The sequence below is a fragment of the Oryza brachyantha genome, chromosome 5, assembly GCF_000231095.2.
Source record: "Oryza brachyantha chromosome 5, ObraRS2, whole genome shotgun sequence".
In the NCBI taxonomy this organism is placed as follows: domain Eukaryota; kingdom Viridiplantae; phylum Streptophyta; class Magnoliopsida; order Poales; family Poaceae; genus Oryza; species Oryza brachyantha.
In genome coordinates, this window is record NC_023167.2 from 947,738 (window position 1) to 971,474 (window position 23,737).

The following is a 23,737-nucleotide window of genomic DNA, read 5'->3' on the forward strand; positions in this document are numbered from 1 at the left end:
CCCTAAACTGCCGCACGCGTCGCAACCCAACCCCCTCCCGAAACCTTTCCTTTTAATTACCCAGCCTGCCCCTCACTCACCGCCAACGTCTCTCTCCAGCTCGCCGCCGATTCCTCCTCCCCCTCCTCCCCGCCCGCGGTGATCTAGGGTTTGGCACCCCCCCCCCGCCCCCGACGCCGCGGCCGTCGGTGTCCACCCCCTCCCACCCCCCCTTCTCTCTCTCTCTCTCATGGAGGCACTGTCGCTCATCGACGTGGCCGCCGAGGACGACCTGCTCCTCGACCTCGCCTCGCCCCCGCCCCCGCACCCGCCGCCGCTGCATCCCGATCTGCCCCGCCCAGGTGAAGCTAACGCGCGCTTCGGTTTGGTCGAGATTTTGGGGGTTGATTGGTGCCGCGGAGATGCTTCGATCTGGGGATCTGACGGTTTGGTGCGGCGATTTTTTTTTTCTTTTTGCAGGGTTTGAGGAGGTGGTGGCGGCCGAGGATTCTCGTTTGGAGCCCGCCGGCGATGCTTCTGAGGAAGGGCGGGTTGTGGATCCCGTTGGCGCGACGGAGGAGGCTCCCGAGCAATCGGAGTCTCCGAAGCAGAGGAAGGGGAAGGCTGGCGTCAATCTCCGCAAGAGCTTGGCGTGGGACAGCGCTTTCTTTACCAGCGAAGGTTGTGCATTATCCCATTTCCCACCCATCAATGAAATTGCTAGTGCTCAGTACTAATTGCCGCTTAGTGGACTATATGTACTCCTGCATCTTGGTGTAGATTTCGATTCGGGATTCTCTCCCGTTTCTCACCATGTTGAATTCGTGATAACGGAAACAGAACGCTTGCAGAATTTAGAGGTCAAAACAAGATCATTTTTCATGAATGAAAATGCTGATGTTCAGTACTATTTGTTGCTTGCTGTAGCATACTCTTGCATCCGGATGTAGATTTCGGATTAGGAATTTCTCACTATGGCGATAACAGAAACAAAAAGGCTTACCGAATTTAGAGGACAAAACAAAAACAGCACTAGGCTGCTGTTTACAGACCCAGCCACAGATGGCATGCCAGTAATTTGTGCTTCTTCAGAAGCACTAACAGCAACACACAATCACACACTGCATCAGTATAGATGAACCACACGTAGTATCCAATGCTTTGGACAGTGAACTTTTTAAAAATGCTTCCTAGTACTGCTGTTCTTCTAGTTCTTGGTTGTCACCCTTTCATACATCTTGCACTACAGAACTGCCGATTCCTTTCAGCCTTAACCCGTCTTGATACAGATCGATAGCAGCTTCTAATTCCTAACATTTCCCTTTCTGTTTTTCCCTCCCTTTCTGGTATGTTTTGTTTCCTTCTTACAGTAGGCAAACATCCTAATGTAGATATGTATCAGCTCCTAATGTTTCGTGCTTTGAGCAGGTGTTCTGGATACCGAGGAATTGGCTGTTGTAAATAGCACATTCCAGAAGGCACAGGGTTCCAGGCTGCCTGGAATCGCTGAGGAAATGAGGAGGTCATGGGAGTCAACTACCTCCACCCTTGAAAGTGAAAGCTGGGTGCTAGAAAACCTTGAGACTGAGCTGTTTGACAATGTGCGTGCTTCGATCCAGAGATCACATGGCAATCCTAGAAAAAGCCCAGTTACTTCTGTTACCTCAAAACCCTCAAAATCCAAGACAAATGCTCCTCGTGTTGCTGGTAAGAAGCCTCAAAAGTTGATGCAACAGGCTGTAATTGTTCTGCTGTAGCTCTTCTATGCTTTATCTATTGTTTTTGTGTTTGTAACTGATGTTATTCTTTGCTACTTCCAGCAAGGGTTGATCTAATGCCTCAGAGTAAGGTATGCCAACTCAATCCATATATGATTTGATCTAAAATTTCTGTAGTCTGTGGCCATCACTGAGCAGAATTTTCAATGCAGCTTCCGACAAGGCCCCCCATTTCCACAAGTCATGGAGTCGCTGGAGGAAAACAAAGGCTCCAAGATACTTTGAAAGAGTCTACAGCTACAAGAGTGGTATGTTCCATGCTAGCAAAAACTGAGTAATCATGATCTTTTTTTTGTACTTTAGCTGTTTACATTCTTCATAACATCTTAACATTTAGAAGTGACGTTTTCAATGATTTAAAACATTTTGTACTCTATGACGGTCAAGCCAAAGGCAAAAAGTATAATGCGCCGGTTTGAAAAGGAAATTGTGTGCTATTCCTAACTTAACAATGAAAATGCTGATGGTTAGATTAACATGGTCTTTTGAATTCCCTTTTTAAGTGACCAAGTGCTTATCATTTTTTATTAGAAATCCGAGCTATGGATATATAATATGTGATGTTTCATTTTGCAAGATGTAGCTTGGCTAGCTTTGCATTTCCTTGTCTTAGTTGAGAATTGGAATTGTGCAATGTTTTGAAATTAATCTCATTTCAACTCTCTGCTTGAGAAGGCTTTACCAGGGTCGACAGAAGTAAAACCATCTTTGAAACCTCCAAGAGCTCTACCAAGAGTAGCCACAATGAGAGCACCAGCTAATACAGCTATGGCTTCTGGGATTCCAGACAAAAGAAGCAGCACTGGTGCGTCAACAGCATAGATTCTTTGTCTGCTGTAATGTTTACAGATGGCAAGCCTAATATGCATTTCCTTTTGTAGGAGGTACGGTCAGCAGGCAGGCAGTCGGTAAATCTGTCAACAATTCAGCTAGCACACATTCTAGGCCTGGTGGGATGACAAAATCTGTTTCAACCTCAAAACCAGGTGTCTTACCACCACCACCATCAGCAGCAGCCACTTCAATTGGTAATATGGCAGGTCAAAAGGCAAAACCACCAGCCTTGAGCAACAAGAGCAGAACTGCTCAAAGGATTCCTGTTCGTTCAACGTCAAGGACTGATATCAGCAAGGTTAACCCAGCAAGAGCATCCAGAAATAATATTCCAAGTAGGGGCAATAGCGATCGTATATCACCAAGCATTTCACCCAGCAGTTCTGTGGATAGCTTGAGTTCTGTGGTTTCTGGGGCTTCAACAACTTCCACTGTAGGGAAGATGAGCCATACATCTGAGAGCTTCAGTACACGGTCTTCTTCATTGTCTCCTCTCAGAAAGAGCAATGATCACCCTCCAATAAGAGCAGATGCAGCCACCCAGGGAAAAGGTTCTAAGCCATCCGGGCTGCGAATGCCTACACCCAAGATTGGATATTTTGATGCTGTAAGTAAATTTGGTGTTTTCTTTTCTCTGGGCCTTTTAGTGTTTTCTTCAATGTGTTCATGCAAATATTCTTAATCGATGGCATTAAAAAAATATGATCGTGTCATTTGTGCTTGTCTTCAGGAGAAATCCGTTGACCAACACATTGGTGCACAGATGCCCAAGAAAATCCAGTGTTCACCTCAGCGATCTTCTGCTCAGATGGGAACCCCAGCGCCATCTACCTTGAGTCAACCGGAATCGAGATCTACACCTCATGATACAAAGGGCAGTGTCCAGAGCAAGCCGTCCCCTTTGCTGCCCCTTGAAGCTGTACAAATAGAACTTGAGCCATCCCAAGCTATGCAACATGAAGTGTGCACACCAAAGCCCGGGCAAGTGGTAGCAGCAGACACCGCAAAGGAAAACATTCCGGCTTTGCACCAGAATATCCAGCCAAATAATGATGGCGCTGGTTAATTAGGAGTTGATCTGATTTGCCAGAGGTTATCCTCCATTTCTCTTGGGGACGCCACTGATCTGGTATCCTGATCTTGCAGTTGATGAGTCGTATGGTATTTGGTTGTTTCTGATACATCCTTATTATTGGCATGTGCTGTTCAACTCGTTCTGTACAATCCTTGTGTACATCGCATGCCATGATAGGAAGTGTGGGCTTTCGGTTGTAATCAGATTGCAGAACACTTGGGCAGTTGACACTGATATGTCAACAGCAGATTTTCAAGTAATCGTAAATGAGTTACATTTTTCATCTCAATCTTCCTACGAATTGTTGGTTTAATTGTTCTTATTCATGTAACCCTAGATTCGGGTTGAAATTAATGTACACCATGGAACAGTCATGCAAGCGCAAGGTTATCATGATTTTTGCATCTCACCTAAACTGATTACAGTACACATCATTGTTACAAAGCATCAATGCATCTGACCTAGCGTTGTATGATAAGCTAAGACGATCACCAACCCCTACACTTTAGGATCCCAGATTGCACATCTGGAGCATGTAGAAAAAGATTTCACTTATCGACTTCATCATCATCATCCCATCAATGATTTAATCAAAAGTTCAGAACAAATCAGGGTGGCAGTGATGGATGTGCATATGCAGAATGTAATCACCATTCGTAGAGCGCAGGAGCTGCCAAACTGCTGTGGTGAAGTAAATTCCTTTTGTTTTTCACTTGCTTCTTTTCTTGGCCTCACCATACAGAACTACGCCCGTGACTGTTATCCCGTAGCCTAGCATCCCCATGAAGGTTACTGGGTTTCTGAATATCAGGATGGAGACGACAACGGCAACTGCCCCTTTCGCATTTCCAAGAACCTAATACGAATCAAGCAACACATGAACTTCGTTAGCTGCGAACGTATCGACATGTTCCTGCATGTTAGGATTGAAGATTGTCTAAGCAACATGGTAACAATATAGCTAGGAAGGATGGATCACCTGGAGAGTGAGTGGGCTGGTGTGCTTGGTGACTAGGAAGTTTGTCAAGTTCACAAAGTATGCCAAAGAGGAATTGCAAAGCAATATCCAAATAAAACTCGGATCTTCCCGCACCAGCACGGTTACCATACTGAGCGCGTCGCGCTCCATGATCAGTGTTGCTGGAATCAGCAGGATGACAGCAACCGGAGCCATGTAACGGAGGAGATCCATGGAGTTGAGCTTCTCCCTGCACACCAAATCAGGTGGAACAAAATCAGCTGACCAAATTAATTACATAATGTGACTACAATAATTCATAGAGGATGTCATGAATTATTACTCTTCTGATGACAGCAAGATCCCCTGCAGCACGGTCTTGAGCGCCCTCGCGGCGGTTGCGCCGACGCACATTATGAAACCAAACAGATGGAAGCTTGGCTCGCCCTGATTACATATGAAGCATTGAGATTGTTGATGTGTTCGTCCAGATTAAAATTGGGCCATTTTGTTGTTCTAATTGCATTCTCACACCAAGCATTGCATCTGAAGAAAAAAAGCAAAACGACACAGATCCACGAGGGTAGCGAGGAATCGCGCCTTACCCCGGTGGCAATGACGACGCCTGCGACGACGGGCACGAGGGCGGCGTAGGTGGCGCAGGCCTCCCGGCGCGCGGCGACGGCGTAGGCGAGGACGGCGGTGAAGAAGGGCGTGGTGGCGCCGACGGCCTGGTTGAACGAGACGGGGAGGTAGCGGAGCGAGACGTTGCCGGCGACGACGGAGGCGCAGAACACGGCCCCCAGCAGCGCCACCCTGGCGAGCTGCCCCCGGGAGCGCGGCGGCGTGCGCGGGGCCGAGGAGGCGGCGGCGGCGGCGTAGGAGAGGACGGCGCAGGCGGACATGTGGCAGGCGGTGAGGAAGACTGGGTAGCGGAAGCCGTAGGTGGAGAGGAGGAACTTGTTGAGGAGGAGCACCCCGATGTTGGAGGCGTACCACGCCGCCACCAGCCCCACCGTGAACGCCCGCCCCCCCGCCGCACCCGCCCCGGCGGCGGACATGGTGGTGGTGGGGAGGAGAGTGAGGTTCTCCTCCTCCTGCTGCTGCTGATGCCCCATCTCGAGGACGAGGAGAGGGGGTTACCGGAGGAGGAGGAGCTCAGCTCGATCTGAGGAGTGGCTCCCTCGCTGATGGCTTCCGCCGCGTTAGGACGAAGGAGTGAGGGGAGGGGACACGTGGCGGGAGAGCTGGTGGATTAATTACGAGGCTCCGTTGCTGATGAGAAAATTGCTATTCTACCTTACCTTTCTTTAATACGTGGGTCTATATATATAATCCGAATTTGTATTCGCTGAAATGTCACTCTTAAACAAATCTAACTTGCTAAATTAATATTTAGCCTCCTTGCTATATCAATGTTAGAATCCAAATGCCCCTGGTTGAGCACACTACAGTAAGTGAGTTTGCTGTCAATTTTACTATAATGGTGAATTAAATGGAACTAACCGTGGACTTGTGCGTTACGGGTGGCATTAAATATTTATAGTATATATTATATATTAAGTTTCTAAATACTTTGTAAGTATTAATATTTTTTGGACAAATTTTAAAAATTTAGATATAACTTTTGGCAACATTTAATAACCAAAATTTTTATAGGATTTAAATTAAATTGTATACTAGCACCGGTTGACAATAAATATTCATTTTTAATAATAAAATTTCATGTTTTGTTAATGGAATATTTTATTGATATTGTAATCTCATATATAGATTATATGAAAGTTGTAAGAACATAAATTAGTAGTATTTCCTAAAATTAAGTTGGTAACATGATTAGTGAAGAAATGATTAATTAATATATTACTATTAGTGTACTAATTCCATCCATCTAATAGGAAAAAAAGTAGCAACACATTATATGTTTGTATTAACATGATCATAAACTTATTACTCCCGTGTTAAGCAAGTGACGGTGTATTATCTTAGATTCTGACTTTTCCTGTGTCGGTCTATCCTATATACAGTATAAATTATTCTATTCTACAGTCATTAGCACAAATGCAAACGATTAATACATTCTATAGCTTAAAATTGTATGTAGCTGAGGCTGGGGCGGCTCGGGCACGAAGCCGAGCGGCGGCTGGACGAAGCAGCGGCAGCGAGACCGAGCCCGCACCGCCGAGCCCACACCGACGGCGGCGGGGACGAAGCAGCCCACGCCTGCCGCGGAGGAGGCAACCGGGACAAGCCCGCGGCGGCGGGACGAAGCACAGCGAGACCGAGCCCGCGCCGGCGGCGGAGGAGGCGACCGGGACAAGCCCGCGGCGGCGTCAGCAGGGCCGAGCCCACGGCGGCGGCGAGATCTGGTCGACCCGGCGGCGCGGGATCTGGCGTCGGCGCGACGGGCTGGAGGCGGCGGCGGCGTGCTTCGGTGGCCGGGGCGGCGGATGGAGGCGCCGGCGCCGGTCTTGGGTGGAGAGCGCCCGGCGTCCAAAGCTGGGTGGAGGCGGCGGGGACTAGGAGCGGATGGAGTTGTGCTGTGACCTGTGAAGGAGTAGGGAGGGTAGTTTCGTCCGTATTTTAACAATAATACGTATAATGTTTTTACTTCGTACTAGTATTGGTTGAAATCTATTTTAGAGATAGCGCCCAGTTTGAGAGTGGTATTCTAGCGAATATAAATTCTAGGACGTTATTTAGGCGAATACACATATTCAAGATGGCATAATAGCAATTTTCTCAACTGGTACCCTCTTTTTACATCCATTTCACATTAATTTATTTGAATGATAGTAAATTTATCTCAACATACGAAACAAAGAGATTAAATCGAATCTACTTTAAGTTTATACTTTACAAAATAAATATGCTATAAATATATTGAATGTATTAAATTTATGATAATATAATAATATTTCAACCGAAAAATATATATACATACATATTGAAAAATATTTGATGATATGGATTTTTACATATTTTTGTTTAAATTTGGATGAGCTGAAAAGATGTTTCATTTATGATGAATTCAAGGCGACCAGTAATGTGAAGCGAAAATAAAGGGGTAATATTTTATTTATTTATTATTTTTTTACTGGTCTCGATGTGACGGACAAATATGGACAACATATGCAAGTATGCAACCTGTCGGGCTTTGGAAGCGTAGATTATTGGATTACGCTATCTTTTGTTAATGGCCGTACTACTAGTACTTCCTTGCTATTCACACGATTCTCTAGGTTTACTTCATCCTACTAGTTATACTAGGAGAGAATTCTATTCCGTGTATACCACACAAATTATATTCCGTTTCTTTTGTGCCATGCAAAAAAATTAAACTTCTCTCTGTTCCATTCACTTAATTTTTTCTTCCTTACGTGTCACTGCCATTAACTTTTTTATCCAACTCCATTATTTTATTTTACTTATGTTCCTTACGTGCCACTAAATACCAAATGATCCGAAACATATAATTGAAAATTGATATTTTTAAATAAAATTTAAAATTAAGACAGCAGAATTAAAAATTGATATTTTTAATAAAATTTGAAAATTGATATTTTCGGATAAATTTGAAATGTTGTAACATAGAATTGAAAATTTAAAAAATATCAATCTAATTACATTGAATTTTTAAAGATATTCTGTCACTTTGTTTACTCGTTTATTTTTTTCTTCAGAGATTTAAAACCATCTTATTTTTTGGAATTTTTCAAAAGGTTTAAAAAATACCTAGGCAAGGTCAAATATTGCTCTTTAGTACTCTTCAAAGTAGGTAAATTGATATTTTCAAATTTTCAATTCTATGTTGCGGGTCATTTCAAATGTATCCAAAAATATCAATTTTTAAATTGAATTAAAAATATCAATTTTCAATTCTACTATCTTAATTTTAAATTTTATTCAAAAATATAAATTTCAATTCTATGTTTCGTCATTTGGCATGTAATGGCATAAAAGTAAGCAGATAAGTTAACTGAGTTGAATAGAAAAGTTAACAGCAGTGGTGACAGATAGAAGTTTGATTTTTTACATAGTATAAAAGAAACCGGATATAATTTCACTGGCATACCGCAAATTCTCTATAACTAGATGTTGGGGCGTGCTTTAGCGCGCGGCCTGGCCACGACTCTGCACATTCCAAAATAATTGGTTCAAAAATAAATCAATGACACCAAGATTTTCAAATTTGCTCTCTTGTGAATATTAATCGCACTGTAATATGTAATCCCTGTAAAACAACAATCATATTTGAACTACAAAGATACGGTTATTTTAACACAGTATTTTCATTACGTAATAACACAATTAACAGGGGAAAAAGTATGTATAAATTTCTTGAACGCATAAACTATGAGTGCTCTGGTACTCAGAAAAAAATAAATGACCTATATTGAAAGGTCATAGCTTTTGCAAACAGGACAATTAAAGAAGGAAAGAACCAGTTTTGCACAATTAGACTGAACATGTCATCACATCCTGAAGAGTCCAATTAAGTTGAAATGTAAATATAAACAGATGAAAGTGAACATTAGTTAACGAAATCTCATTTAGAAGCACCTACAGACATGTACCATACTGGAGGGCATGCACACAGACGTGCGCACACACAAGAGAACTTTGTTTGTACATAGGTGGGAATGAGCACAAGTGGCAATGTGAAGTACATCTGAAATAATACAGGCATCTTATGTTTCTGTACACATTCATGTATCTTTTGTGATAAATGAACAAACGTGGAGCAAAACCCTGATACAAATGAAAGAAAAATTGGTTACTTCCACAAAACACATAGCATTAATACATTTGTTGGTGAGTGGACATAAAAAGAAATAGATATAGAGCCATTAAAAGAAAATTCTGTTATTTTTAGTTTATAAAGTATGTACAATAAGTAATTGTTGGTATTGATCCATATCATCCATTCAACGCATTCTCATACATTTCACTGCAAACATGGCGAAATGCATTTCCAGTGACATGGTGTTTTGTATAATGGTTTAGAAGGCCATAATTCTCACGAGTACTACATGTAACTCAGCCCTCCTAGGTGTAGAATTAGAAGACCTGATAGATTCAACAGATGACATTGTAATATTCAAACTGTGAAGGGAATTAAAGAAAAATCAGAATCAGAACAACGAAGGCAAGTCAATATAAAAAAAGCATTATGAGAAGTAAAATGGATCAATGCGCATAAATCTAAAAGTACATACATGAAGACATGGTTGAAGCTAATTCAACCTCCATCCCATCCCATCCTTTCTCCGGGTACTATACTGTAGGATTTAATGCTGACTGGCAAATTTGGCTAACAAGGTGGCGGAGAACTGCAGGATGGATTGGTGGCGTGTAAGAGATGTGAAGCTCCGAGAACAGGAAGAGATGAGGCAGCCATAAGAAGAAAGCTAGTGCACAATGCTCTGACGCAACCATCTTAGGCCCTCATCATTTGGACAAGATATTTGAAAACAAAAAAAAATTATGAATAGAAATTTTATATATGTGTTTTTAGTGACCCAAAAGCAAATGCTAAAAAATAAAATACGATGAAAAAAAACCCGAATTAACTCCAAATTTAAGGTTGGAAACTGAAATTTGGGCTTACAAGTATAAACATAAGTGAAAAGATGAGGGTGCTAACCTATTAGAAAGTCAGATTAATGGAACACCAAGAAAAAGAATGGACGACATGAATGGAAAGGTGATGAAAAATCCAGAAGAACTGTTTGAAAGATTTATAATCCATGGTTTAAAATGACACATTTGAGTGGTATGGGTAATGTACGACTGCAAGCATATTTTTCCTATCAAACATATCTTATCGTCTTCATAAAAATAAAATATGATGAAATATTTTATTTTTGCCTGGTTGCTGTTGAATTTCCCATTTATCTGAAAATATATAGACTGAGATCATATTAATAGACAAAACAGTAATAGAAAGAGACAATTGCTTTGCTTTTGATCGACGTTATGCTAAAATGTAATGTGTCAATCAAAATTCTACGGTAATACCACATACAATGCAATGCGGTGATAGGACTGTCAGTTATAGGCTAATCGGCGAAAGTCAGATATAGATGATGGCAATTAATGAAGAAATAGTGCATAATAAAGGAAAAGATAAATTGGCTAATCTTCATACTATATTTTTTAGAATTTGATTAAAATTATCTTTAGGGTTTTCTCAATTACTTTCATTGCCAAGCTACCTTTTCGTGACTACCAAGAAGACGGCTAAAAAGTTGACCTAAAATTATTCTTCAAAAATAAATTTGCTTTAGATAGAATCCAAGAATGATCCTTTGCCACTATATATAGGACTAAGAAAGCAACTCTTTCAGTTGCCAGCAATTTAGTAAGAATAATATCTTTCAGATGTTAGCATCATATATAATTACAGCTGTCGTCTATCGGTACATGTGTCTAGCACAAGTGTTGTCAGACTTTCAACAACAAATAACAGCGAAGCAGTTCTAAGACAGAGGAAGTTAGAACACTATGTCTACCAAAGTAGATGGCTGGATATTCCAAAAAACTTACAGGGTATGAGCATGTTATCTCAGATCCATAGTAATTGTATTCACCTCCCATGTCCATTAGTGCCATGTCTCCATCATTCAGGGTCTGTAAAACAATGATAATCTAAGTTGGAGTATTTTCCTGCTAGCTAGTAATGATGGCCTGCAATATAGATTAAATCATTGACTTCATGGTCTCTCATAATGGACATTTGACATTTCACATTCAGAAGTGTTTCGTTCACGCAGTGTCCCAGTAGGACTACTCCACGGCTCTACCACATATTCACATTTAAAAGATTCATTGATGAGAATGGGCATTCAACTGTTTGCTAACTCGGCATAAAGAGGTAGCATACAAGACACTCATAGACTAATATACTACCTAGTTAGTAATAAGTTACAGATCACGTAGAACACCAGAACAACTTGTACTCTTATAGTTGCTTCGATTACATCATTACCCTCAAGTTCTCTACAAATAGACATCAGGTAGGCATTAAGACCATATGGGACAAAATAAATTGCAGCTGGTGAAGAGAGAGGTAGGTGAACTCTACTGTCTTGAAATTGAACCAAACCATCCCCATTTTCAATTAGCTGGCAGTGTGAGTATAAGAGGTTTGGGTGGCTGAGCGCTTGGTGTTGGTGGGTACAAGAGATAAATAAATAATGTGCAGGCATTAACCGAACTCACAAGATTTCGTAAAAGAGTACCCGTTCATTTGGTGCAGCAGGATGCCCATAATGAAGAACATAACTGCACAACAAGCAGAAGTGTTATATCACTAAATAGTTGAACAAACTAAAACATAATAGTGTTTCGTTTCACCTGTTGTTTGATTCTTGATAGCAAAACTCTGCCACTGTAAATATCTGACATGGAAACATAGGACAGATTAATAAATTTAGGGCATATTTAATAATGCCACATTTGGGGCTGCCATTTCCAACTAAAAGAGTCATATATGTTTACATAGTCATTTGTAATGAAATAATTGTAAATACCCTGCGTTGATAATGAATGCTAAAAGAGAGACCCTAGTGACAGTTCAGTATTGTTGTGAGTAATCTCATTTGTACAACTAAGGTTGCCCTATGGCAAGTAAATAAGTGATCTAAAAGACCGCCCCTTGTGACACTTCATGAGTTCATGTTAAGAGTGCTGTATCCATACTGTTGCAAGTTTGAATGGAAACAGTGTGCAAAACAACAGATACTGATCTAGGATTTTATTATCCATCCTTTCCTATTTATGGCTTATACATATTGATGTTTTAAGATATAAGTCAGTTTATATATAGGCATTTGCTTTTCAACAGAATTATATGCATACTCACCTATTCTTTCTGGCAGGACATATACATGTATAAGAGCAATGTCGACAGCCTCCATACACATAAACATGATGGAGAAATATGCTTTCCAACTTGTATTCCTTCATGCCTGGTCTTGCTAAGCTCATCACCTTGTAAAACGGAAGTAAATAAGACGAACTAACCGTCGATTTTTCATGCACATGAAAATTATATAGGATAAATAGTTCTTTGTTGACATCAAGGCCAGCTAAGAAGAAAATTGGGCAGAAAAAAATAGCTGGTATTGAATTTAAAGAGTGGAGGCTATTGCCATCTGTAATAAATATAAGAAAATAATCGCACCAATGGTATCATGATTAGTGAAAAAATAAAAGAAAATAAACTCAACGTCAAATTCTTATGTAAATGAACAAACTGAGAGTGGACAAACTGAGAGTGGATTAGGCAGCCTGTATTAGCTTCTCAGAATAGATAGATAGATACATGTGTATATACACATACACACGCATATACACACACACGCACATATACTCTGTCTTGCTCCAAAATGGATGTCTGAACGGTGAGACAAGGGCTATTGGCCAATCAGGGGCAGACCAGGGCTGTTGGCCAATCAGGGCCAGACCAGGGCTGTTGGCCAATCAGGGCCAATGAGCCCAACAAGAACACGAACTGGGAGGTCCCGCGATGTGCACAAAGGTTTCGCTGCGAAACCTTAATTTTGGAAAGAATATATTCAGGTGCTGCAAACACAAAAAATGCTGCATCGTATTTCGAAATTTCAATTCACTATCGTATATGTGTGTTCTTAAATGTGCTGCTTCGTGGTGTTACCTTCTGTAAACTGGTAAACAGAGAAAACCTAGGGGGTTTCGGCTTTTAAAGAAAAAATCCATAGTTACAAACGAAAAATAATTTATGTACGTGTTCTTACCAAGACATTTCAAAACAACCAGAGTTAATAGAGAGACATTAGAATAGTGCAGGTAGCTACTGGTTCCATATGTACTGAACCTTTACAGAGAGCAGAAAAGGCCAAGAAAACAACTTACCATTTAATCCGATTATTTATCCACTTAAGTAAATGCTATGCTGTTCTTCCATCATCAATTAATTTTATCTCGCTATTGTCTTGCTTAGAATCCCGCTTAGCAGAAGCAGATTTTGTTGTGGACCCCGAAGTCCGAAAGGGTAATGGTCAACTGAGAAGCTATTGCAAAGATCGATGTTCACCTGTGGTGTCGAACAATCAAAAGGGAAAAATTATTACTCCACGAATGTGCACACCAATGCATTGAGATCTAGAGCAGGCAGACATTAAAGAACAGAGCAAATCGGCTAATCTGAGGACAATGTTGCAGTGAAGCCATCGTCCAAATGCCAACTGAAAATGCAAGGAACTTCAAAACATGGCAATAACACGATGGTCATAAAAACAGGAAGCTTCCAAGTACCAACGAACACCTTAAACAACAAAATGTAAGCTAAGACAAAAAGAAACAAATATGACAATCATTAGGACCAAATGATGAAATGATCTTACAATCTATTGGCAGCTATAAACCTGTAATTGGCCAAACACGATGAATCACAAAAGTTTTGCGTCAATACACCAACACAAAAATACACATACGATTGGACAATTTTACAGTGGCATTGGGTATGAACGTGTAAGAACAACTCATGGTTGAACAAAAGTACAGGTGACAGCATGTGGAGGCGGGGAGAGGAAAGGAGAGGCGAGAGCCTTACTGCCTTGCCATTCGTGACGGAGTCCGGGAGGTCGTCGCGGCAGCGGGAGCTGGTGGAGCCGGGGCCGATGCGGCGGGACATGGAGCCGCCCGCGTCGATGCGGCGCGACATGGAGCCCTCGGCGTCGAGGTGCTGGTGGATGGCCATGGCCAGCGCCTGCCGGTGCAGCAGCTCCTCCAAGCGCGGAGAGGCGGACCGGAGGATGCGTACCGCGGCCGGACAGGGAGGGAGCGAGGCGGAGAGGAAGGCGATGCCCGCTAGCTCCCACATCCATCGCCGGCCCGCCTGGACCCGCCGGCCCGGGCCTCGTCGCCGACAGGAACCTTCGCCCGCGATCGCTGTCGTGAGGAAGCTCCGGCCGCTCCCAGATCCACTGCCGCTCCGACCGAATCCGCAGCCTCCCCGGCCGGATCCGTCGTCGCTCCGGCATGATACGTCGCTGCCTCGGCCGGATCCGTCGCAGCGCCCGCCTCCCCCGCCCCGGGCTTCATGGCCGGCAGCTGCCGACACCACCTTCGCCGCCCCGGGCTCTGCCGTCAGCAGCCGCCTGCCGCGCCCGCCGTCATTAGGTCCACTGCCGAGGCGCAACGCAGGCAAACAGGGCGAGAGCGAGGCGGCGAAGAAGAGAACCCGCCGTCATTAAATAAGATAACTGATTTAAAATAGAACCAAATAGCAACAACATCTAATAAAAAATAATAATAAATAGAGAAAGTATAAGACTTTAAGACTAGCCTAGATTAATATATATGATTTATATTTATATATATATGTCAGACTTACTCGGTACCCATATAAATCTACGAATAGCCAGAAAATTTTATAATATAAAACAATGAAAATGTAATTAAGAGTGGTCCAAATGCAATTCACGGAAGAAAAGAATTAGGGAAAAATAGAGCGGAGACAACGACCGACGAACAGTTGGGAGGGACAGAGGAGGAAGAGTACCCAAGCAATTAACAGAGGAGCCACAACATGTATCAAGCAATTAACAGACGAACAGTTGGACTAATTTATGACGGTTTCTTCCACTTCATCCGGACTTAGGAATATAATCTCCCCATCTATCGACGTGACGTGACAGCAGTATTATACAATGTGGTGGTGATTGTTTGGTTTTTTAGAAAAAATAAAATAATATATTTATAAATAAAAATATTTTGTGAATAAAATTTGTATACGTGTCCTTAGCAATCTAAAATAATAACTAAAAAACAAGATACGATAAAAAACCAAAATCAACTCTAATTTAAAATTAAAAATTAAAATTTTGACTATTATACGTGAACAGATGAGCCTAATACTCTCGTTAACAACCGTTCGAGTTGACGTTTTGTATATACATGTCGATTTTAAAAATGCCCCACTTCTAAATAATAAATTAGGCATAAAAATTTATGGCATTTTTTATATTTCGCCCACTGTATCACCGATGTAATGATCTGCCACGAATTCTTATTTTTCTCTTTTTATCCACCACTAGTCAGGTAAAACGAATAGCAAATCTCATATTGGCGGCGTGCAACTATGCATGAAACTTGTACGTCTATGTAAAGTACAAATTTATTATAGTTGAATATGTTTGTAAACAGAAAATTATACTTTGTTTCGAAGTTATAAAATAGATGGGAAGAAGAGCAGCAAAAGTGCCAATTGAAAAGACCCAAATGCCCCAGCGTTTTCTATTGAATGTTGTAACTCGTAACCCCAAATCAATCTCTTCGCACCCTCGTTTCTTTCTTCTCTCCCCGTCCTCTCTTCTTCCCCGTACGCGACGGCGACAACCGGCCGGCGATCTCCACCCCCCCCCCCCCGCCCGCGCTCCTCCCGCCGAGGACGGGCTTCCTTGGGGCGGCCCAGGACGGGCTTCTCCTCCCACCGCCTGCGCTGATCTCCCGCGAGCAGGGGCGCTGTCGTCCTCGGTGAGCATCCATCCAACCACGCGCTCTAGTTTTTTCTCTTCTGGAATCTGCATCATGAACCCTAGATCTGTTCTCTTCTGGATCTGGCTTAATTTGCCTTAATAATAACCTTAATAACAGGTTCTTTTGTTCCCAAAAAGTTTGGGGGTTCCCCCCTGTCCTTTTCCTACTCTCAGTTTTCAGCTTGTTGCTCATGTCAAATCTGAAACCTTAGGCTCTTTTCATTGACAGTTAAACTTTAGGTTCCTTCTACTCTACTTGGTTCATAATGTGGCTTGATTATCCATTTTTCAAGTAATCCACGTTAAATTTTGTTCTCTAACATGCACAAGTATGCACTTAATTCGTAGAATCATACAATATTTCGGATTCATTTTATTATGTGATGTACGGATGTGGTATCTTGAGTGGATATAATAAAAAAGTTCCAAGCTTAAGAAGCGGTGACTTGTATTTGCGTGGTCAACCCATCTTGTAGCACTTATACAGCTTAATGGCAGCTTATGCGGCTTAGTTGCTACTACAATGTTGTGCATCCATTCCTTATATGTGGCTTTGTAGTTTGTAGAACTTCTCTAGAACACGGTCAAGTTCTAAACTTCTAAAAGATCCACCTTTTCATCCTTGGCATGCACGCATGTACAGAGGATACAATCCTTTTCAAAGGATTCTACAAACAACACACTGATGTCTAAACTCATCCACAAGAGACCTTTCTGAAGTGATTTCTTTTTCTGGGGTGGGGTGTGGGGTGCGGGGAATGTAGACTGTAGAGTGCTCGATTACGGACAGACGGTCCTTCTGTAAAAGGATTAAAGAATATATGGCAGTTCAGTTCAGAAGATATGACAGGAACATATACCTTTACATACCCATCCATTTTGTAACGGTTGTCCATTCAATTGAGATGTGTTGGCTTGCGTTGTTTATCCATTGAGGAAATCAAACTTCCAGTTACCATTCTTTTTCACTCTTCACCCCCTTATTTGTGTGAGCTCCAAGTGCCTGTTCTGAATGTTGTTTAATAATGAGCATGCATGGTCACTTTTGTGATTACTTGTTTCCTGCACATGGTGGTCTTGGATAGGTATTGTGAAGTGAAAGAATATTTAATGAATAATCTGTATCGTGTAAATTAAATGGAATGCATCTAGCAGTTGAACTGTTTAGTGGTAAGCCAATAACATGGCACACTATAAAAATGAATTAAACTAGGTGCTAGGCGATTTACGTGTTCGACACAACTGTTTGCTTTAGTAGTCTGCAAGACTTTGTATGGCACATGACTTTCCATTATCTAATAGCCTCCCTGAAATTTGAACTTCCTCATGCATTCTACGCCCTTTCATTTTGCCTATCAGAAGTGCACTAAAAGCTGCACATCCAAGCAGCATACCAGATTGTTTGGTCTTGTAATTCCATGCTACCTTTTTGACTCAGCAATGCCAATGCAAACTGTCGAAAAAACCAATGCTGTGAAAGTTGCTCATTCTGAAGATAATAGTGAAAATACAGATGGATCAGATTCATCAGATGCAGTTGAGTGGGACCCATGGAACCCTCCATATCCTCCTCGTCCTGCTTTTCCACCGACGGCAGACTTTATGACCAAATTGCAAATGATCAAACAGGTACAAAAACTGCCTGCTTATATGATATCCAATTCCATCCCTTTCCTTAGTATTTGACTACCTGTATTCTTTCCTGACTGAGTCCTCCTTTTTTAGCATGGATTTCGAATACAGGCTGCACTTGCTGCCTCCAGGTCCACAAATATAATTGCCCCAGACCGTACTCCTCAGGTTTTTTATTCTTTTCATTTACTATATTTTATAGATCGTTTTTCTATCTTACCTTTTTTCATATTCACGGGCAACTCTGTTTGCTTACTTTTTTTTACTGGTACATTATTTGAATAATTGGGTAGATTTATCTAATATTCCTTTGTCAAACATGGATGAATTGCTCTAGGTGGTGCTCGGTAATTTTTGCAAAATATCCGGTGAACTAGAGCTCATCCTCAAAAGAGATAGTGTTCGGAGCTTCCTCAGGCTGTATAAAGAAAATGTGGATTGCATGGCTTGGGGTTATATCATCACCCCTCAAACATTAAACTTGATTATTGCACGCAATGCCCTGCGGTGTGCTAAGCTTGTTTTGGAGGGCAAGGCGCCTGCGTTCTGCCAGATGCGTGCCAACCCGAACTGCATGACCAGCTCCGGATACTTCCCCCTCCATCAAGCTGCTGAAAATTTCTCTGTTGACATGATTAAGTTGCTGCTTCGCTATGGCGCATCAGCAAATTTACGCACATCGGGGGAAAAGGTCATCGAGGGCCTCCTCCCTCTCCATGTTGCCATTGAGGACACTTGCATGCACAAGTATCTGGAGGATAATCTATTAACTGACCAAAAGCACAAACAAGTGGATTTTGGCTTCATCTACAAGCTTGTCCATCTGCTTTGTCTACCTGAGATGGTTTGTTTGAAATCCCTTGCTATAATTACTACCTTGCTTACTTAACAATAATTAAGACGTTGAGCTCATACCAAATATCTACATCTTCTTCTATAAGAGGCCGAGGACTAAGTTACATCCAATCTATGTATTCCTTTTGTATCGAGACTTGTTTGTGCCTTTTTTATGGTTCAGCTGGTTTATGTACAGACTCATGATTATGTGCCGTTAAAGGTTATTATTACTAATTTGTTTGTTGATTCATCATTGGTTGATAGATTTTGAAGTCAGCTGATTACACATGCTAGGAGATAAGAAATTAATTCTGTTCTGCATTGATCGCCTTTGCAGAAGATCTTCTTGGCCACGACTAGACTGCTTGCAGACTACACGGATAATCTTCTTGATGAGCTATGGAATTACATTAAGGAGGGAAAGCTTGTCCATGCAGCCATTTTGCTCCTTGCAGCACAACGGAGAATTCGTACATGTGCTTCTTCTAATAGAAACATCAAGCATAACCCGAGTGGGTTTACTATTATCAAGGATCGTATCATGGGATTCATTGTTTCCATAGAAACAGAATGGCCTGGATTAACAAGCGGTAGAAATAGCAAGGCATATAGGCAGCTGGAGGAGAAGCGGATGTTGTTCTGTAATGCATTGGTGCTTAATTCTATGATTTCTGAAGCTGGTGAAGCTCTTGATGAATATATCCAGACTCATTCAGAGGTACACATTTTTGTCAGCTCACAACATGAATGTCCTTTGTTTCATTTACTTCTTTCATTTTTTTAAAAAATATGGCCCTTCACCTATAGACTTGACGTCCAAAGTTAATTTGTTATTCGTACATTTTGCAATGGCTTATTGCGAGTGCAAATTCATGCTTATGCCAAACTGTATCAAAAGTCAATATAAGGGTATTACTTGTTTGAAGGTTATGCATAATTTCATCGGTTGATTCCCGAAGTTTATAAAGTTTGTTTCATCATCATGGCCCCTATAGCGAAATGGATAAAGTGAACACATTTGTTGGCTTTTCTGGACCGATGACATTTCTCTAGCAAGAAAATGAAAACAAAAGTATATCTGATCCATCTGCCTTGTTTTGTTTATTTTGTTTGTATAGCGAAAATGGATAGCAGAAACACTATCTATGTATTGTATCTCAAAACAATGGCATGGATTTCCTCCTTTTTTTCAATTTTTTCTGCATTAACACATCCATATATTATACTAGACCTGTATTTGCTGCACACATTGATGCAAATAATGTACTCTGCAAAATACAGACAATTCACTGATTTGTTGAACATGATGGCTTATTGAATTAAATAACACACAGTTAGTTGTGTAGCTGTTTAGAACTATCGGATGATATTCATCTGTTCATTACTATCATAAAATATTACCAGATGTGATATGTGCTTTGTGTTTTTTTTTTCACTTTTATCTAAACATTACAAAAAATGATGCAGGTATCTCACAGGGAGATCCTTGAAAGTGTTTCATCAATTCTCAAGGATCATGGTTTTGATTCTGCTGGAAAAGGAATAAACATAGGAGAGCTGAAATGGTTTGACTTGATTCGCTTATGCTTCCATGACAAAATATTTCTTTTATTCACAGATTATATATGTATATATTTTAATTACTTTTGTCCGCGTGCTCTTGAAGCTGCCCCTATGACTGCGGAGAGCCGGATAGTCTGCTAAAGTCCAAGCATGGTGCGTATCTGTTCTCATGGTACAGTATATCAGATATTTTTCCTCAGATTTACTAAAATATTCTCTAATAGTTGTATCGTGTGAAACAGAAAAATATTTCATGACCGAGGCAGGTGGAGAATCTCCTAATCTGAATATGGAAGCTAAAAATGTAAGTATATGGAAGCCGTGTACTCTATCTTCTGTGGCCTTTTTTTTTGCGTTTCATTATTGGTTCTTATTAAGCTGGTATTGCCCAGGTGTTTTTTGGGGGGTATTTGCATGTTGAGATTGTCGGGGGCAAAGGTCTCTATAATCCCAGTTCTTGGAGAGTTTTTTTGGACCAGTGGAGTTAAATATCGCTGACTTGTGGATTTAAAGTCGAAAACACAGATGTTTTTTTTTTGTTACTTTGAAATCTGATTTAGTTGCATGATTCCTGATTTGGTAAACTCTAGTATCTGTGGTTTGTACAATCTGCACCAGTAATTATGCTTATGGAATGGTTGACCTGTCTAATTTAAACAACTTCACAGCGGGTTTATTATGGTTTGTGTCATTGTGCTAGCTAGTAATTTATATGCAGGTTTTTACACCTGGAGAGGCAGGGGGATTTGCTGTATGTGGTTGCAACTGGAATTTGGATTGCAGAGATGAAGTGGGGAAAATAAACGTATTATTTTACAGAGATATTAATTGGATTGATATTTTAGTTTTAATTACCTGTGTTAGATTCTGGCTATGCAATATTTGAACCAAACACCAGCATCGTCAAGTCCTTTTTGAAAATTAATATTTACTTATGATCGTCCAATTCAATTGTGCTGTTTTGGTTTGGTTAGGTCGTAACTGCGTACATAAATTTTGTTACTGACTGTCTGCCAGTAATCGTTTGGCTAACTATCTGGCTGCTTTAGCCTTGCCTGAACTCTCCCATCTGTTTCTGGCATTGCAAGAATTCTCCAGTCTGTTATACCCACTCCCTTCTGATATAATGCTAAAGCTGCCCGGCAGCAAGTCTCCTGCCCAGCCTGCCATGTTGGTGTGTGGTCCTTGCTGGTCAATGTTTAGTGAAAAACTAGCCTTCCCAAGTCAAGTTTTAGGATGTGGTCAGCTGTTCCCAGATGACTGAATGATTACTTTATCATTAGTAGTTGACAAAACAACAGTGATATGTTTATACTTCCGAGTGTTGTCTTCGTATTGAAGTTTTTGTTGCATGGTTTCTGAGATCCAGATTCTGATTGACTTGTGAACCAGGCTGTAGGATATAAACCACCAAGTAGATGGGAACTTGAGAAAACAAAGAATATGTTCTTCCCATTTTGGAGATCAGTGTTAAAATCTCGCCGTACAGTAAAAGTGTTCCCAAGCTATGCACCCATGAAGGACTATGAGCAATTTATGCCAAAGCTTTCTACAGGCGGTAGTTCTGAAAATAAATTGAAGGATAAAGGGTCTTTTCCAGTTCATGTTGGTTTGTTCGGGAAAAACTCACAACTAACAAGCATCCATCGATCCAGAAGGTTATTTGGTACTGCTGCATTTACACTACTGAAGATGTTGAAGCGTGCATGAGTTGGAAGGTATGGTAGGTTTTTAGCTCAAGTTATTGCATATCAAAGATAGATGGTAGGGGGAATCAACCATTTTCATTGTCGTTTATTTACCGCTGTTCCTTTCCTGTGCAGGTGCCCTCCTGATTCGTGGAGTAGGACCATACTATCTTGCCCTTAGTTTGCCTGGCTTTGTTCTGTACTGGATGTGTGTCGTTCTGACAGAGACCTGATAACGTGTTATTGTACTGCAGTATTTATATGCCAGGGCCGACGTTGGCTGAACAAATGTTGTGTTCATGTACTTGCATAACCGGTCTAACAAATATTGTATGATCGCATGGAATGGGAACGTCCTGCAGTCTATTTTCAACAGATTGGTTTTTTGTTCGATCGATCCTGCTTGGCTTGAGTTAATCCTGGTGTGTTTTTCATCGGCTATTTGTGGATGATAATACGATCAGCGGACCAGGTGAGTCTGACATGATGAAGATAAACAGTCGGGAGGGACAGTCGGGAGGCTTCTGTCACTCCGTACGGACTTAGAATATAATCTCCCCAACTAATACGGACTTGGAATATAATCTCCCCAACTAATTAGCATCTATCGACGTGACGTGACTGTACTAAAATAAGTTTATTTTTTTATTTTTTTGTCATTTGATCATTTGTCTTATTTAAAAAATTTATAGAAAAACTTAAAAAAAAGTCACGCGTAAAATACTATTCATGTGTTATTATCTAGTAATAATAAAAATATTACTCACAAATTTTTTAAATAAGACAAAGAGTCAAACACGGTACCCAAAAACTTAAATGAACTTATTTTAGAACGAAAGTAGTATAATATTAGTTGGACTAATTTACGACGGCTTCTTCCACTGAGGTAGTATTATATAATCTCACCAACTAAACTAATGTGACTTTGACAGTAGTATTATACTGGGTGGTGGTGATTGTTTGGTTTTGTAGAAAAAAATAAAATGATATATTTACAAATAAAAAATATTTTGTGAATAAAATTTCTATATATGTTGTTAATGATCTAAGAGCAATGGCTAAAAATTAAACTATGATAAGAAAACCCCAGAATGAACTTTAATTTAAGATTAAAAATTAAAATTTTAGCTTTTAAACGTAATTATATGTGAACAGATGAGGCTGATACTCTCCCGTTCGAACTGATGTCCTGTATTTCCAATTAATGTATATGACGATTTTAAAAAAGCCCCAGTATATTAGGCATAAAATTTCATAGCATTTTAAATATTTTACACACTGAATCACCGGTGCAATGATCTGCAGCGAATTATTATTTTTCTCCCTTTGATCCATCACCAGACAGGTTAAACAAATAGCAAATCACCAGACAGGTGAAACTTGCACGTCTATGTGAAAGTACAAATTTATTATAGTTGAACATGTATGTAAACAGAAAATTCTACCCATACTTTGTTTTGAAGTTGTAAACAAGCTCAGTTGAGATGGAAAAGAGATGGGAAGAAGAGGAGCAAAAGTGCCAATTCTCTAGCACTGTCATGCTGCTGAAGGGCTCAAATCATAGTACATGCAAATATTACATAAATAGGAATTTAAATAAGACAATGGAATCACATATATAAGTGCATTACTGCAGGAACACAAAGAAAACATGCCACCTGTTTAAAACTCCTCTCAAAATGTACTGCATTTCGAAGTTTTATATTTAGATGTAAGGCTCAAGGCCCTGCATCATAGAAAGCAAATCTGGAATGAAGTCTCGATGCTGGGGTTTCAGCTTTGCATGCAAGGACATACATCTTGAAACAATCTGTCCATCCAACAAAACCCAACTCTAAAATATTTTACAGGAACTAACTGGAAACCTC

General features: G+C 40.7%; 4 protein-coding genes across 18 annotated transcripts; 2 read left to right on the plus strand and 2 right to left on the minus strand.

Annotated features, from left to right (window-relative positions):
* The first annotated feature begins 229 nt into the window (after positions 1-229).
* Positions 230-3,967, plus strand: LOC102720880 (mucin-5AC-like). Its single transcript, XM_040523891.1, has 8 exons — positions 230-341; positions 460-660; positions 1,408-1,686; positions 1,800-1,828; positions 1,910-2,005; positions 2,433-2,562; positions 2,639-3,198; positions 3,322-3,967. The coding sequence occupies exons 1-8, from the start codon at positions 230-232 to the stop codon at positions 3,655-3,657; spliced, it is 1,743 nt and encodes a 580-aa protein (XP_040379825.1). The 3' UTR covers positions 3,658-3,967.
* Positions 3,968-4,052: 85 nt separating this feature from the next.
* On the minus strand, positions 4,053-6,176 carry LOC102721165 (probable sugar phosphate/phosphate translocator At3g11320). Its single transcript, XM_015837293.2, has 4 exons — positions 5,230-6,176; positions 4,968-5,071; positions 4,646-4,874; positions 4,053-4,522 (listed from the first exon to the last, which is right to left on the minus strand). Exons 1-4 carry the CDS (start codon positions 5,740-5,742, stop codon positions 4,376-4,378), a joined length of 993 nt encoding a protein of 330 aa, XP_015692779.2. The 5' UTR covers positions 5,743-6,176; the 3' UTR covers positions 4,053-4,375.
* Positions 6,177-9,100: 2,924 nt separating this feature from the next.
* LOC102722856 (xaa-Pro aminopeptidase-like) lies at positions 9,101-14,837 on the minus strand. 12 transcript variants are annotated; one of them, XR_005811834.1, is made up of 8 exons: positions 14,223-14,837; positions 13,523-13,703; positions 12,492-12,619; positions 11,984-12,027; positions 11,869-11,911; positions 11,174-11,257; positions 9,844-9,957; positions 9,101-9,376 (listed from the first exon to the last, which is right to left on the minus strand). XR_005811834.1 is itself a non-coding variant. In XM_040524006.1 (4 exons), the coding sequence occupies exons 1-4, from the start codon at positions 12,115-12,117 to the stop codon at positions 9,188-9,190; spliced, it is 450 nt and encodes a 149-aa protein (XP_040379940.1). In that variant the 5' UTR covers positions 12,118-12,191; the 3' UTR covers positions 9,101-9,187. The 12 variants fall into 12 exon arrangements, 4 of the variants coding, with proteins under 4 accessions (XP_040379940.1, XP_040379941.1, XP_040379939.1 ...); XR_005811832.1 differs by lacking the exon at positions 9,101-9,376 and adding an exon at positions 9,384-9,694; XR_005811833.1 differs by lacking the exon at positions 9,101-9,376 and adding an exon at positions 9,384-9,730.
* A 1,207-nt stretch (positions 14,838-16,044) lies between these two features.
* LOC107304289 lies at positions 16,045-22,266 on the plus strand. 4 transcript variants are annotated; one of them, XM_040523990.1, is made up of 10 exons: positions 16,048-16,147; positions 17,588-17,778; positions 17,875-17,949; positions 18,119-18,625; positions 18,956-19,336; positions 20,086-20,183; positions 20,285-20,334; positions 20,424-20,485; positions 21,574-21,904; positions 22,005-22,266. In XM_040523990.1, exons 2-9 carry the CDS (start codon positions 17,590-17,592, stop codon positions 21,889-21,891), a joined length of 1,680 nt encoding a protein of 559 aa, XP_040379924.1. In that variant the 5' UTR covers positions 16,048-16,147; positions 17,588-17,589; the 3' UTR covers positions 21,892-21,904; positions 22,005-22,266. The 4 variants fall into 4 exon arrangements, with proteins under 4 accessions (XP_040379926.1, XP_040379924.1, XP_040379923.1 ...); XM_040523989.1 differs by having other exon boundaries at positions 16,050-16,147; positions 21,574-21,899; XM_040523991.1 differs by having other exon boundaries at positions 16,078-16,147; positions 17,663-17,778; positions 21,574-21,899.
* Positions 22,267-23,737: the final 1,471 nt, after the last annotated feature.